This window comes from Lutra lutra, chromosome 4 (genome assembly GCF_902655055.1).
Source record: "Lutra lutra chromosome 4, mLutLut1.2, whole genome shotgun sequence".
NCBI classification, from domain to species: Eukaryota; Metazoa; Chordata; class Mammalia; order Carnivora; family Mustelidae; genus Lutra; species Lutra lutra.
Genome location: NC_062281.1, coordinates 90,766,282 through 90,782,629, shown reverse-complemented (window position 1 = coordinate 90,782,629; position 16,348 = coordinate 90,766,282). Strand labels below are relative to the sequence as shown.

General features: G+C 46.2%; 1 protein-coding gene across 1 annotated transcript; it reads right to left on the bottom strand.

Annotated features, from left to right (window-relative positions):
• Positions 1-10,730: 10,730 nt before the first annotated feature.
• Positions 10,731-15,630, bottom strand: MCL1 (MCL1 apoptosis regulator, BCL2 family member). Its single transcript, XM_047725747.1, has 3 exons — positions 14,846-15,630; positions 14,247-14,494; positions 10,731-13,712 (listed from the first exon to the last, which is right to left on the bottom strand). The coding sequence occupies exons 1-3, from the start codon at positions 15,531-15,533 to the stop codon at positions 13,596-13,598; spliced, it is 1,053 nt and encodes a 350-aa protein (XP_047581703.1). The 5' UTR covers positions 15,534-15,630; the 3' UTR covers positions 10,731-13,595.
• Positions 15,631-16,348: the final 718 nt, after the last annotated feature.

Below are 16,348 nucleotides of genomic sequence, written 5' to 3'. Positions count from 1 at the left end.
TGAGAAACAGGCTCTTTATTGTCCTGATGGGAACCCATCCACCTGGGCCCTAAACAAGCAGTGTGAGGTCAGAATGAGCGGTGGGAAGGGGGAATAGTACCTATAGCCCAGGCGGAGAGAGTCTGGGCCCAGATAGGGTGTTAAGTGAGCCTCAATCCTGGGAGAGGATCCTGGCCAACCGTAGGCCCTGCAGGTTGGCCATCGACCACTAGAGGTCGCCACTTCTCCCACTTTAGGTATGGAGTTGGGAGCTAGGTTCCAGCGCTGAGGAAAAAACTGCATGGCCTGTGGTGGGTTTCTCCATAGACTGAGTCTTTCTGTAAAGTCTCTTCGAATCCAGTAGCTCTGCTTTCAGTCTGGGGCTGAGCTGAATAGCAGTTGGCTTTGCAGGGGTCTTTTCTCCTGTTCTCTTTCTTTGGCCCTCCCTGCCTGCTTCACCCATCTTTTCTGCCCTCACCCATTTCCGCTTTAAGCTCTTGGTTTATTGCTTTTGCTAGGGTGGGGGAAAGAAGTCACTTCTGCCCCTCCCTGCTTCTCTCTGCGGAAAGTACGGGAGGAGGAGGAGCCTGGCCTGGTCTGGCTCTAGGGGACTTAGGGCGGGGTCGAGGGTGGAGCCAAGGCAGTACTGGATGTCCTGCCAGAGGCATTCTTCAGAGATGTATCATGCTAGTCTCCCTTCCTGCGGTCTTGTCATCAGTCAAGGTAAATAGCTTGCTAGAGGTGGTATGAGAGCGGGCAGCTTATTCCACAGTACGGACCTCTGCAATTCTGAGGTCTGAGTTCCAGGTCTCTGCTTCTGGAAGCCGGATTTCCTGGGGGTCCCTGTGTCTAGGAGAGGAAGGGGGGCAGTGCAACAGAATCAGATTCATCCCCATTGGAAGCATCCCTCCCCCAGCTCTGCATCTCTACAAGTCTGACCAAGTAAGGACATTAATAAAAGCCTGTGGAAACAGTTGAACTCAGTGACAACCATTTCCTTGAACACGCTAAGGCCCTGTGAAGGATACCAGAGTAGCCCAAAGATAGAAGATTTCTACTCTAGCAGCAGACTGGGGGGTCATGCTGTTGCCTGGGGACTTAGACTTTTCCTGGGTTGGAAGTGGCTGAGAAGGAAGACCTTGGGCAACATCTTGGGAGGAAAATGGGTGAGGAAGGAGGCCAAGGGAGTGGAGGGAGAGGAAAATGAAACTGACTCACCCTGGGGGAAGGAGTGAGGAAAAGGACAAGCGCAGTCTCGGTGTCTCTGTTCTGCCTTAAGAGGAGCTATTAGACCTATTCTGTCTCTGGGTGAACCTGTAAGGGGATCAGAGATGTGGGGGATCAGGGAAGTGGGATCTGCCCCAGCCCACTAGATACAGAGGGCAGAAGGCGGAGTCCCAAGACCGAGGGCGGGGGTGGCAGTGACTAGCTGGGGCCCTCCCAGCGATTCCTGGAAGCTGCAGCCTGGGTGGTGGCCCCAGCTCAGCTGACTTCTCTGAAGTTCCCCTCCCGCTTAGGGCCTCTTAGGGCTGTTGCTGGGCAGGTTTGGAGTTTGGCCTGAGTCTGAGAACCAATCACAAGTGGGGATCGCAGCCGCAGACCCTCTTAGGGCACCCCCCGCTTCAGCACCTCCTTGCTCTTTATGGCTGCCCCTGAGCTCCCTGACAGCCACCAGCCTCTGACTTCTCAGAATATGGGCTTTCGTTTGGGGGATTGCCCCCTCCCCTTTCACTTTAAAGCTAGGATTCAGTGCAGCCCCTAAGGGTTCTTTCCTCTGGTCCTGAAGTCAGTATGGGGTCAGTGTGGAAGCTTTCAGGAAGGGGACTCTGATCCAGAGCAACCCCTTTTCCTAGTCCCTTCTAGGGGAGTAGTGTGGCCAGACACCTCTCCTTTGACCTCTGAAACCCTCTAGAGGGACTTGGGAGAGAGGAAGCTGTGAGCCAAGGCCAGAGAGATGTGGTAGAGTGGCCCCGAGGTCTGGCATACTGAGGGGAATTTAGGGAAGGACGCAGAGGAAGTGGACCCCTGAGAATTGAGGTGGGGGTGGGGAGGTTATAGGAACAATCTTGGTATGCACGAGAGAGATCAAGCGTGCAGAAACTGGCCAGCGTCATTTCTGAGTGCTTGCTGGGGGAAGGGGATTGTGGTTCTGTATCAGTGTACTTGGGGGTGAACTTGTGAGGTCTCAGTTCAGCTGGGTCAGAATTCCTCTCCCCTCCCCCCTCCCAGCTTCCCCAGAGTAACTACCCATCCGATAAGCAGCAGCCTTCAAACTAAATTTATCTCCTAGACTTCCCCACCCCCCTGGGCCTCCCTGCAAGCAGGTGCTCACAGCTGGGTCTGTGGAGACCAGCACTCTTCACTGAACCAGCTTCAACCTTCCTGCTAACTAGGGGAGCGGCAGAGCGCAGGGCCTACGGGCTGCCCCAGGGCGTGAGTGGCCAGCCTTGAGGCTCCCTCTGTTAGGAGCCCTAGAGAGCAGAAATATGGAGGGTCTAGACAGTGGGACAGAGAGGGAGGGATAAGAGTGAGAACAACATGCAAGGAGAAGCTCCCCTCCAGATTCTCTCTGACCAGATCCTCTTTCATTTCTCACTCTCCCCTTCTGCCTGGTTTTACAGATAGAGACTTCATTTTATTTTTACTTATTATTTTAAAAGATTTTATTTATTTATTTGACAGACAGAGATCCACAAGTAGGCAGAGAGGCAGGCAGAGAGAGAGGAAGAGAAGCAGTCTTCCCGCTGAGCAGAGAGCCCGATGTGGGGCTCGATCCCAGTCCCCTGGCATCATGACCTGAGCAGAAGGCAGAGGCTTTTAACCCACTGAGCCATCCAGGTGCCCTATTTTTACTTATTTTTTAGACACTTCACTTTAACTTAACATGCTCCTGCACTAGAGTGAACTGAGTCAGGGAGCCGCCCCCTCTCCTTGAACCACGGAGAATCTACCTAGACCAGAGATTGTAGTTTGGGTGTATGTGGTAGGGGTTCCCAGGTTCCCACGCTCTCCTACCAACACCCCTCAAATCCACCATCTCTGGAGCTGGGAGGCAGCTGGGTGGGAGAGTTAGAGCAGAGGGGGCTTATTTGTTACAGGCAGGTGATGAAGAGGTGTTAGCTTTAAAGGGTGGGGGCAGGGGAGGGGCTTCTTCCACAGGAAGTGGAAAGCCTCAGGAAAGTACCTAAGTCAGAGTCTACCAAGAGCAATAAACAGTTTGGGTTAACCTCAAACTAGACAGCACAAGTTCTGAATCTGACTTTGGGCCCTTGACCCGGAAGACTGGGGAAAATCTAGAGGGTGTTCTGGGGCTGAGGTCTGAAGGTAAAGAGAATTTGAGGGATGAATGTGTAACACTAGTCCAGAACAAGGTGCGCATGAGGCATGGCAGTCAGATCCCAGCGAAGCAAGCAGGCCTCAGGGGAAGGGGAGATGTAGTAAGAAGCTGACAAACCAGGGGATTTTCTCAGGCAGCACCAGAGAACTGTTGGAGTGGCCTGGGGAAAAACCTCAGTAGTTAGAGGCGGGATGGGCGCAACTTAGGAAGATCCCTGGCTGGGGTTAGATGTGCAATGCTGTACTCTTCCGTGCCTTGCCTGAATCTCTTTGAGACACAGCTGCACAGGGGTACCTGGCTGGCTCAGTCAGTGCATGTTTGGGGTTGTGGGTTCGAGCCCCACACCCGGCGTAGAGCTTACTTTAAAGAGAAAAAAAAAAAAAAGACACAATGCTCTAGAACTTTGAGGAGGAAATGAAAACCAGGAAAGATGGTAGGATTATTCCTAAAATGGAGCAGACTGTGTCCCTGGGATCTGTGGGCTAAAACGTATGGTGCCGAACGCCCTGCCACTGACCAGAGGGACAGAACTGATCTGCCCTTGGAACCAGAGTACCCCTCCTTTTTTTATCTCTCCCTCCCCACCCTGCTACTGACTCCTGGTTGACCTGCCTCTTTCATCACATAATGTGACTCCTTTTTGGCTCTGGTAGAGGAGTGAGCAAACTTTTTCTCTGAAGGACCACAGAATAGGTCATAGTATCTCTCTGTTGTGACCAGTTGACTCTGCTCTTGTAGCACAAAAGCAGTCAGAGACAACCTGTAAACAAATAGGCCATGGCTGTGTTCAAATCAAATTTATGACACTAAAATTTTAATTTCATGTCATGTTAACATGTCACAAAGTGTGTTTCCAACCACTGAAACATACAAAAATCACACTTAGCTTGCTGGCCACATAGACACTAGGGCAGATTTGGCAGGCGAGTAGTTTACAGACCCCTGGGACTTTTTCCATCTGGCTGAACTTCTGCTCCACCTGGCCATGGAGAATCCTGTTTGTGTCACCTCTGGCCTTCACAATATAGCTGTAGAACCCTTTCAAGGTCCTATCTACTGATGGCTGCTTCCTAATGGCTTCTTCAGTGACTTGGAAATGTCCAATAGAATAAACCCTTAAGGGACATTTCCTAAAATTCCTTATGTTTTGGATAAGTGCTTTAGGGTAAAGCAATTGTATATATTCTCTTTAAATCATCACAATAATAAAGTAGGGAGGACAGTTAAGTCCAGTTTATAGGGGAGAAAACAAATGCCTAAGACCTAAGGTAGTCTTTTCAGTCTTCAAATTCTACCTAATTCCTTTGTTCTATTACTCAATTTCACTCCCATAAGGCACCCTTTATCAAAATATTCAGTAATTTGGGCCGCAGTGATCCAGAACTTGGATGGCTGTGTTTTTGTTGTTTTCAAATGCCTTTCATGACTTGCCAGCATTTTAGGAAAATCCTATCTAAATTTTCTTTTTCAACCCAAAGTTTCAGGGAATTAAAAATACTTTCAAATGTATTCAGCATTTTAGCCCCAAGGAAATAATTACATATACATGGTCTTTGTTTAAGGTACACTGTCATGAAACCTACACTTGGGTTTTACTAGAGTCACAGCTTTTTCCCTTAGACCAACTTTATCGCTCAAAGTTCTGTCCTTAAAAGGAATGCAGCTGCATTTCTTTTTAAAATAACCTATGTCTGGGGTGCCTGGCTGGCTCAGTCAGTAGAGCCTGTGACTCCTGATCTTGGGGTTATACGTTTGAGCCCTACATTGGGTACAGAGATTACTTAAAAATAAAATCTTTAATAAAATAAAATAACCTATATCTGGGATTGATTACCAAATCCTTATTCTGTATTTGGAGTTTTTCTTTTATTCAGTAGCACGGATACATCCTACATGGCTCATCATGGGGAAGGAAGATACAGAGACCTTTTCTGTTTCAGACTTGACCCCAACTGCCAAACTCTATAAAGAGGGGGAAGGGGTCAGGGAAGCCAGGGCAAGAAACCTTTCTCCGCATTATAACCCAGCTCCTCCAGAGCTGTTCCTTAAAGCTGAAAATAAGCCACCTCATTTCAACACACACACACACGCACACACACACACAAAACATTTCATTTCGACACGAAAGTTATTTCCCTCTTTCTGTTTCTCTGCTTTGCCTGATGAGGGATTTCTGAGAAATGACATGTCACCTCCCACAACCTCAGTCTGCAGTTTTGTTTTTCGAAATGAAGAGAGAGAGGGTTAGAAGAAAGGATTATTCTGCCATAAGCATACAGTATTAATTCAAAACTTGACCACAAGAGAGAATTGCTCTTCCCAAAACCCTTCAGCCTGGGTGGGCCCACCTTGCCTTAGATCTGGGCTTTCAGGGTCTAAGGAAATAAACAAGCTATCCTTTCAGGAAATGTCAATAACAAAGCAGTGAAACCTAACAGCTGCTCTTTATAGCACCCCAGCTGTCCTCCTCCCCACCATTCCCACCAAGGGTAGGAGAGGGGTAGGAATTGCTCCAGGCAACCTCAGAAGTGGAGGTGGGAGCTGAGGACGGGGATGCATAGAGATTCAGGAGTAAAATGCACACGAAGCCAAGGTTTCCCAGATAAAACCCCTACCTCCTCATGAACTCTGAACACCAGAGTCAGATCAGCCAAGTAGGGGAGACTGAACTGGGTAGCAAAATTTTTGAAACCAGCTCCTCTTACTAGCAAAGAAACTAACTTTTTTTTTTTTTTTTAGGGGCACAGAACTGAGGTGTTTCTTAATCAAAATAAAGTGGAAAAGTCATCAAATCCAGGATGAAACACAACAGTTAAACATTCTTTTCCTTGTCTGCTTCCTTGGCTGGCTTTCCCAGCACACCTTGTTCCAGGATAACTTGAATAAACACACATGTGACCACAGGAGGGCGGGAAGAAAACCAAGTGGGGGTGGCGAAATTCTGAATGGAATGCAGCCCCAGCTAGTTAGGGGGCCCTGGCTGAGACCTCTGGCACTGGCAGTGGATTTATACAGACAGAGAAGCCAAAACAATGAGCTCATGGGCAAGAATGCAGCCTGTGGGGAAGTCTGGGCAGTCAGAGCAAACTGGTTTTTTAACTAGGATGGGAATAGCTGTAATCGAGTCTCCCACGGGAATAGGATTAGGGAGCATGGAGCCACCATTCAGTATCTTGGGGTCCAGTTTAAAAACTTTTGATGGGGTGCCTGGGTGGCTCAGTGGGTTAAGCCGCTGCCTTCGGCTCAGGTCGTGATCCCAGGTCCTGGGTTCGAGCCCCACATCGGGCTTTCTGCTCAGCAGGGAGCCTGCTTCCTCCTCTCTCTCTGCCTGCCTCTCTGCCTGCTTGTGATTTCTCTCTGTCGAATAAATAAATAAAATCTTAAAAAAAAAAAAACAAAAAACTTTTGAGGGCTGTCCTTTATTCTCAAAATCTTCAGAGAGCACAGCACTCTCGGGTCTGTATTCAAGTTGGTTCCTTTCCCCGGTGAGTGAACTACCTACTCTAGATGAGGCTCTTAAGACAACCTTATTCAAAGCAACTGCATCTAAAGCAGGTTTGCCAAAACCAGCCCTTCAGCCAAGATCCAGCGATAGCTGTGAGCCCAGAGACTGTGTGTACTCAGGGCTGCCACTTGAACATGACAGAGGAAACAATCAATGGCGTCTGTCTTTTTTACTTCCCAAATAAACACAACCCACCCAGCTGTGTCATTTACACCCAAGTCAGACTTCCAAGACCAAAGACACATTTTTTTTTCCTCCACCAGTGTTTTTCACTACTTTTATATAAGGCCCCAAAAGGAAGAAATTGAACAGATATTACATTCAGTGGCTATGTATGGTAAAGGGGAAGGAAGGCAGGGAGGGAAGAAATGAGAAGAAAAAAAATTATCTGCATCTCCCCACCCTCCCCCTTTGCTCCTGGAGGTTCTTTCCTAAGACCATACTTTTGTGCATTTTGTTCCCTATTCATTAAGTTTCAACCTATTTTTTTTTTTTTAAGATTTATTTATTTTAGAGACAGAGAAAGGAAGCATAGGGCAGAGGAGCAGAGGGAGGGGGAGAAATAACTCAGGCCAACTCTGTGCTGAGCAGAGCCCAGTGTGGGCCCTAAAAATGTTTTTTTGAGGCCTTGACCATATCTGCTTCCAGAAGTGGTCACCCCTTGTCCCACTCCTTATCTTAGAATATCTTTATCATGGCACTTTATGCAATGTATTCTAACTATTTTTGTCCATGGTTGTCACTCCTACAAGACTGTACGCCTTGACATCTTTTTTTTTTTTTTTTAAAGACTTTATTTATTTGACAGAGAGAGAGAGAGAGAGATAGATCACAAGTAGGCAGAGGGAGGCGCAGACAGAGGAGGTAGCAGGCTCCCTGCCCAGCAGAGAGCCTGTTGCGGGCCTCATTCCCAAGACCCTGGGATCATGACCTGAGCCCAAGGCAGAGGCTTAACTCACTGAGCCACCCAGGTGCCCCTAAGCTTTGACTCTTGCTACAACTGGCTTTCTCATTCTATGGTTTTGTAATACATTCAACTCTTCAGCACGTATCCTGAGAACAAGGACCTTCTCTTATATAATCAATCACACTATAATTAAAACACACTCAATTTAACACTGATATAGTACCGTTTAACATATTGTCCATATTAAAATTTCCTCAACTGTACACATGTCCCTTATAGTTTTCATCTAGGATCCAATCAAAGATCGTTCTACCATTAGTTGTCATGTTTCTTTCCACTGTTCCCTATTGTTTTTTTAAAGTAGTCTCCATGCCCAATGTGGGGCTTTAACTCACAACCCTGAGATTAAGAGTTGCATGCTCCACTGATGAGCCAGCCAGGCACCCCAGTTCCCTAGTCTTTTCTTTCTTGAGGAAGAATTATTCCCTTTAAAATTTCAGTGTCCAATAGTGCTTGGTGCAAGCAGTCCACTGCCATGTAATGAATAAATGAAGAGACTCCAACGAACATCTGGCTGCCTAGAGCTCATTACATGTCCCAACTCATTGCAGAGTTGAAACATTCTTAATAAACTACAGTAATCCTTCAACAGGAATGAGAGCAGGCAAAGTGAATAATACAGAAACAGCAGAAATACACCATGAAAATGGAAACTTCGAAGGGGTAAAATCTGGAATAGTATCCTTGGTCCTAACAGGTTTCCCATCAGTCAGGAACGATTATTCTATGCAGGTAAAGAAAGGAACCGCAAAGGGAAACCAAGTATAGTGTGGAAACAAAAGCCTGCCACGTGTATTATTCTTTTTTTTTTTTTTTACCTCCCAAGAATCATGAGTAAGAACACTGAATTCTCAGGGCAATTGGCTGACTCAGTTGGTAAAGCAGGTGACTATCTTGGGGTTTAAGATTTGAGCCTCATATGGAGTACTGAGCTTACTTAAAATCTTTTTTTTTTTTTTTAAGATTTTATTTATTTATTTGTCAGAGTGAGCATGAGCAGACAGAGTGGCAGGCAGAGGCAGACAAGAGAAGCAGGCTCCCGCTGAGCAAGAAGCCCGATGTGGGACTCGATCCCAGGATGCTGGGATCATGACCTGAGCGGAAGGCAGTGGCTCAACCAACTGAGCCACCCAGGTGTCCCACTTAAAATCTTTTAAAAACAATGTATTTAAGTAATCTCTACACCCAACATAGGGTTCAAACTCATGACCTGGAGATCAAGAATCGCACACTCCTCTGAACCAGTCAGGTACTTTTTTTTTTTTGTTAAACTAGGCTCCATGCTCAGCCTGGGACCTGAACCCACAACCCTGAGATAGAGTTGCATGCTCTATCAACTGAACCAGGTTGGTGCCCCCAAAATTCCAGTCTTAAAAAAAACAAAACCAACCCCCCCCAAACCCCCACTGAATCCTCAGATGCCTGTTCCATCTGTACTCCCAACCCCCATCTTCCCACATGCTTCACATAACTAAGATAACATTGTAACAACTATGAAACTACAAAGCTGGTCCAGTTAAATTTTCAAATCTTGAAAATGAGAAGCCTTTGATCAGTGTGGGAGGATTCAAGAAGACAAAGTTCTGTAATCACTGAACGAGTGGGGCCAAAAAGAACTAGGGATAAATTAAGACAGCAGACCATTTTGAACTCCAGGAATTAACAGCCCATGCTCTGAGCATCTGGCTGGAGCCATGCAACACACCAGTTGTGCAAGTTATTTCACTTTAATTTTTGTAAAATATACCAGCTGTCACAACTGCTTTAACATTTTCTGAAAGGAAACAGTATGAAGCAAGAGCTCTAAAGTCACAAAACAGGAACTGAAAGACAAAGTCTGGTTATGTCAAATGAAGGGAAGTGTTGATTACTTTGACTCCCTCAGTGACTCATGTTACCTAGTTACCCATTTAAGCCAATGTTCAACTACAGAACTGGCTTCACATCACAACCTACCAATGGAGCGACTGCACTGCACAGAACTCAACAAGGGCCCAGATTCAGACCCTTGGGTCCAATGTTACCCTCCCTCCAACCCTCTGCTTAGGAGTGTACTAGTGTGTAACAGCTCTGTAATGATAAAAGGTTGCCATCTCCTAGTAGTTAGACTCCAGAAAAAGAGGGGCTTCGGAGCAGAAATGAACTTCTAAATGCACAAAAGCACAGAATCCTGTTTATACTATTAGTACAAACTAATGGTGCTCAGGGCTTGAAACCAATATGCAAACTTCGCATTTGCACATTTCCATAGTGATTCAGCTCCCTTTCATGGTAGCTGAAAATAAAAAAGACAGGATAGGGTTTCTGAAGTTAATGTACTTATTCTCACCTTTGTTTTTGGGAGACGAAGGGGGAAAAGTACCAAGAACCTTATCAAAACTCTTAACTGTGGGTACTAATTCTTCTAGCTCCTTCATCTAAGAAGGCGGAGATGGGGAACAGAGGAACCACAGTTATGAACCAGCTCATGGTGCCTAAAAGAAAAATCAGGACAGGGATTTTGGTTGTTAAAATGTACGAATTACGGGACGCCTGGGTGGCTCAGTTGGTTGGACGACTGCCTTCGGCTCAGGTCATGATCCCGGAGTCCCGGGATCGAGTCCCGCATTGGGCTCCCAGCTCCACGGGGAGTCTGCTTCTCTCTCTGACCTTCTCCTCGTTCATGATCTCTCTCACTGTCTCTCTCTCAAATAAATAAAATCTTTAAAAAAAAATGTACGAATTACAGCAGTTAATACATTTCAAAACCCAATACCTCTAATTTGAATGAAGGAAGGAGTTTTTTGGAAGGGAACCATCCTTTGCTCTAAAGCAAATCAGCTTTATGAGGCTTTTGCTTGTTAATTCACCTGTATTTATTTGCTCAGCCAGACTTCCTTAAAAGGCTTGTCTAAGTGGGGGAAGGAAGACAGTCATGGATTAGAAAACACCCATACCACACCTTGCATTTGAATAAAAGATTTATTATTTTCTTCTCAGGAAAAACAGGAAGTTAGGGAAACACACTACATTTTACAGCCCACATTAATTTGTAGTTGGTCCTAACCCTTCCTGGCACAGCTGTCAACAGCATTAGCGGTTTTAAACAGAACCAAGGTGTTCACCCCCAACAGAGTGTACATGGACACTAGAGGATTGCATGTTTTTCCCTGAGAGAAGCATAAGACAAGTTGCTGAGAGCCAGCTTTCCAAGCAGCCCCTCCCTTTCCATTCTGGAGGATTTGCTTGAACTATGCAGCTAGTCAGCACTTAGAACACGTGCCTCCTCCTCTCCCTAGAAAACCACCCACCCTTCCCTAAAGCACTTGGGCTCCCTAAGCCCTGAGAGCCCGACCCAAAGTTTCAACTAACGTCCTCCTCTACATTTCAGCAGTTAACACCTAGTAAATAGGGAGGTGGGTTCCCTAAACTCCTCCAATTTACATCTATGTGCTTATTTCCACAACTGCATATGGGGAGACAGGCCTTTTAGTCACCTTTACCAGATTTTAAGATTAATTAGAAACTACATAAAGTGCTTTTAGGTCCTTAGAGATAAACCTGACATAAATGGTTCATGATCAAGAATGATAAATACATAGGTAAAAATAGCTCTAGCTAGATGACCTTATGGCTCGATGATGGGCAGGCAGGGCAATCTTTCCCTATTACATTCTTAGTCATTTTATTCATACCTATTTTCATCTGGAGTCCATAGACTAAAGGTCATGTTCTATGGATGAAGCTTTCAAATGACCCTAGGTCTACTATAGAAGCTTTCTTCAGTTTACCAGTAGCTTTTATGTAACTCTTTGAAGTTTAACAGAGCCCGTCTCTAGGATTTTAAATGAGCATTTTTGAACGCAAAGGAACCTACAGAAAGTCACATAATTTGCTGTCCCCTCCTCTGAAAATTCCTAAAGGGGCTTTTAAAACTCACCCCCCCCCCCAGACAGGATGAAGCAACTGAAAAGGTACCAATCCAAGGAAAAGGGACTCCTACCACATGACTGTTATGGTCATGGCACCCACTGTACTACCACATCCCAAGAATAAAATTCATTAAGGATGAAGGTCTCTGGTCTCCTGGGGTGGGGGTTTAGGGGCTTATGTAGGGTTCATAGTGCCAAAAATTAAAAGGGCTAGTAAGAGTTCAGGGATGGCAGGGTAAGGATATTAAGAACTGAAATAACTATCTATAGAGGGAGAATTAAGCAGCAAAGACAGAAAATAAAAAGGTTCAATAACATGTCAAGTCTGAAATCCAAAGAGATGCCAATACAAAAATCTGAAACAAAGTTTGGGAATCATTAATAGAAATGAAACATAAGTATTTGTTTTATTCATATACTAGGCTTAGACCTGTGTTTAAACAAGCAAGCCTAATAATAGCACCATGGTTAGAGTGTAAGCCTGCTTTTCCAAGCCATCATTTTACAATTTATTAAGCAAACAAGGGATCAAATATCTCTCATCCACTGATGTGATCTTTTTATATACATACTGTTAGTAAGTCCCACTTGGAACAGCTGAAAATCTTTTAGCAAAAGTTTTGAAGATGAGCTCATAAATTCAATTTAAATTTCACCAGTTAAATTAGGTCAAATATAAGGAACTCAAGTGAGTAGTTGCTCACCAACCAGAGCCCATTATTTTGTAAGTTATCAGCCCACATGTGCCCCCTGCCCCAAACTTAAACTCCACTTTGACTCAATTATTGAAAACCCGCATGTAAGGAGGTGAAAGGATGAATTTCCACTCCTCAATTTCTCAATCCCAAGTTTAAAAAAACAAAAACAAAAACTGAGGAATACTTACCAACCAGATAGGAAAATTAAAGTCTGCATAGTTATGAATCAGTATTGTTCCATTACAACCAAGTTGTGTACTACTACACCAATTGGTTCTGTATACAATCTAGAACTGACCAGGACAAAATTTAGAATAGAAAAGCTGTAAGAAATAGATTCCTAACTACAGAAGTTGTAAATTTCAAACAGGTATGAAAAAACTAATGTATTTCGAGACTCTTCATCCCTTTACATTTCAAAGAAATAGACTTTCTGTAAAAATATATACAATTTTTACAGACAATACATTTACAAGTTGTTTTTGCCTTAAAAATTGAGGATATTCTCATATTTGGAACTGTGATTATTGAGCCTTAAGTCAAGTATTCTTGGCCATTACTAGGCTAATAAACTAAACCACTCAACCAAGCCAAAGTAGAACAGGTATAAAAGTCCTGAACACTTGGGACTTTCCATTCAAGAAGTATACCTGGGAAGGCTAATTGCAGAGAAAAAGCTTCCCTTCACACTCTGTTGTACAGTACTGAGGCTTCTAGTCATAGTTCTATTACCTGTAGCTTAAATCCATTTTATACAGATCAATGCCATTGTTAGTGCTTCTCTTGTAACACTTTAAGAAGTTAATGAATTCAGTGGACATATTTAATGGACTCTATGACTAGCCTGGCTACTGGCCACTCTCCTGTTCTAGACAAGGAAATTAAGTCTCTTCAACCCTACCATCTTCACTAAATCTAAAAGTTCTTCTCCATGGCCTCCCAAAGTTTGCCTGTTGCTGAAACTGAACTTTGCTTCTTTTAGACAGTGACTCTTCAAGGGGGACTACTTTTCCCATGTATTTATTCCCGTTAGCCATAATCCTCTTGCCACTTGCTGTTCTACGTTGCTGGAGAACTCTCGGAGGTTATAGCCTGGACAGCTCAAAGTCCAACTTCATAAATACATTTGATTTCACAGCAGTCACACATGTTTTTGTCGCATGGGGTTGGTTAAAAGTCAGTTATTGCACTTAAAAGGCTATCTTATTAGATATGCCAAACCAGCTCCTACTCCAGCAACACCTGCAAAAGCCAGCAGCACATTTCTGATGCCACCTTCTAGGTCCTCTACATGGAAGAACTCCACAAACCCATCCTAGAAAACAAAAAAGAAAAGCACATTTTCAAGTATGGGTTTCCGTTGGCTTAAAAACACTCTTCATAAAGAAAAGAATTTAAAAAATCTAAAGTTCTGCCCCCCTCAAAACATAAGGAACCAATTATCATTTACCCAGCCTACAAAAGACACATTCATTTGGGGGGGGGGGGGATTGCAGCGCAGCTCTCAGAAATTTAGTTTACTTATTATCCTCAAGTGATTAGTTTTTTCATAATTTGAATCCACGGAAAAGTATCCAGTCGAATTACAATACCAAAAGCAAAAGACTCAACATCCAGTAAAATAGCCTACAGAAAACCGGATTTTTGATGAAACAATTCAAGTCGGTCATACACACTATCTCTGTGAACTCACTGCTTAAATCAACGTAGGCAAACAGAGATCCTAAGTTGGAGGCTGAAACCGGAGTTGTGCATCCTAAAATGCTTTAGAGAGCCCCAGACTTTCTCTATAAAATCCTTCATTTCATTTCCACTCCAAGACCCCTCTTCAACCTTAAAACAAACTTACCCAGCCTCTTTGTTTGACTAGCCAGTCTCGTTTTGTCCTTACGAGAACATCTGTGATGCTTTCTGCTAATGGTTCGATGCAGCTTTCTTGGTTTATACTCTTCAAGTGTTTGGCCACAAAGGCACCAAAAGAAATAAGAGTCACAATCCTGCCCCAGTTTGTTACTCCGTCACTGAAAACATGGACCATCACTCGAGACAAAGATTTGACATCGTCTTCGTTTTTGATGTCCAGTTTCCGAAGCATGCCTGAGAGGAAGAAAAGCATGCAGGTTCTCACCGCCTCCTTTGTCTAAACCAGGGCATGATTTGTCCGCCCACCCACGGCGGGGGAAATCGCTATTTGGGGGTCTATAGAACTTAGGCCGACCCCAGTTGAAAACTGACATCCCACCCTTTCCGGGCTTTGAACAGAGCTGCCATTTCCAAAAGAATTAAGATGGGCGGATACAATGACTCACGGCCAGAAAATTCTGGGTTCAGAAATAGATTACGAGTCATTTCAACAATGACCTGTTTTCGGTTTCCACCCACCTTTGGTGGGTGAGTCCAGGGACAGGTGAAACAAGGCAGTGCAGCCTCGGCGAGTAACCCCCTTACCTTGGAAGGCCGTCTCGTGGTTGCGCTGTACCCCGTCCCCGACCCGTCCGAGGGTCTCTAACGCCTTCCGGCTGGCAGCCCCAGGCCCGCCCAGTGGTTTCGCGTCCTTGGCGCCCGTTGCCTGCTCCCGCAGGTACCGAGAGATTATCTCCAGGGACTGCCGGTACAACTCGTCTTCTTCCTCCTCTGCTGGGGGTGGCGTCGAGGGCAGTGAGCCGTCCGTGCAGGGGCCACTGCTGGCCTCCCCCACCAACTCCAGCAAAGGTAGGACAGCAGGCCTCTTCCCCAAAGGTTCCGGCTCGTACCCATCCAGCTCCTCTTCGGGCGACATGATGGCGTCGGCCGCTGGGCCTTCCATCTCTTCAGGCGGCGACGCGCGGCGGGTGGGCTCGAAGAACAGCAGCCTCGGGGGGGTCGCGGTGACGTTGGGGCCCTCGGCGCCAATGGGCGAGGGCCGCGCGACCCTCCGGGCGTCCGGCGCGAGAGTGGTCGGGGTACTAGCGCCGGCGCTTCCGCCAATCACCGCACCGGCTTCCCCTCCCCCTACCTCCCGCCGGGCCGTGGCCTCCTTCCCCGAAGCCAAAAGCCGCCCTCCCGAAGAGGAGGCGCCGCCGCTGCGGGCCCCCAACCCGGCCCCCCCACAGTAGAGGTTGAGTCCGATTACTGCGTTTCTTTTGAGGCCAAACATCTCAAGCTGCCGACGCCGCCGCCGCCTCCTAGGTGAGAAAAATGGGGGATGGCCCTAACCCCTCGGTGGAAGGAAGCGGAAGTAGGACTGTGAGAGGAGCTTCTGTATCTTGGTTTTAGGGCCAGTCCTAGGGTGGCGTCAGCAAGTTTAAAAAAAAAAAAAAAAAAGCGTAGTCCCATAAAAGGGGAAAGGGGCGGCAGCTTCCGGAGGTTGCGCACGGCACCTCACCGGCCGGTAGAGGTAGGGGCGGGGCTTAAGGGCTGGGCGGGGTCTTCCGGCGCCCGAGGGGAGAGCGGCCGGTTACGTAAGGGCGGCGCGGACGCTTAGATTCTTGGGTTCCAGTTTTTCGCAGGTGCGGGTCTGGGCCTGCTAATGGTTTCCTCGCTTTCCTTCCCAAATACCTGGTTTCGAGCCCCTGCTGTTGCTTCTGCGGCAGAGGCTTTTTTTTTTCCCGGTACCAAAGTCTTAACCCATTGAATCACTCGGAGATTGAGGAGAGGGGATGGGGCAGTTCTGGCACGGCTGGGGAGCAACAGTCTAGCTATACGGATCCTTAGGGGCACTGTTGGGGACCTGAAGTTATTTTGCACAACCTTTGCTCTCAGTGCAACATTGTTTGGAGATGGGGACGCTCCAAGAACTGCCCTATGGATCATTTATATGTAAGTTGACTAAATGAAATTGTTCTGCCCCTGGTACGTTTTATTCCTGCCTCCCTACTTGCTTCCTCTCATCCCCCATCTTTGCTCCACGGTCTCTGGTTATTTATGTGTAAGCCTTACTCTATTGGCACCTATTCCGAGACTCCGGACACC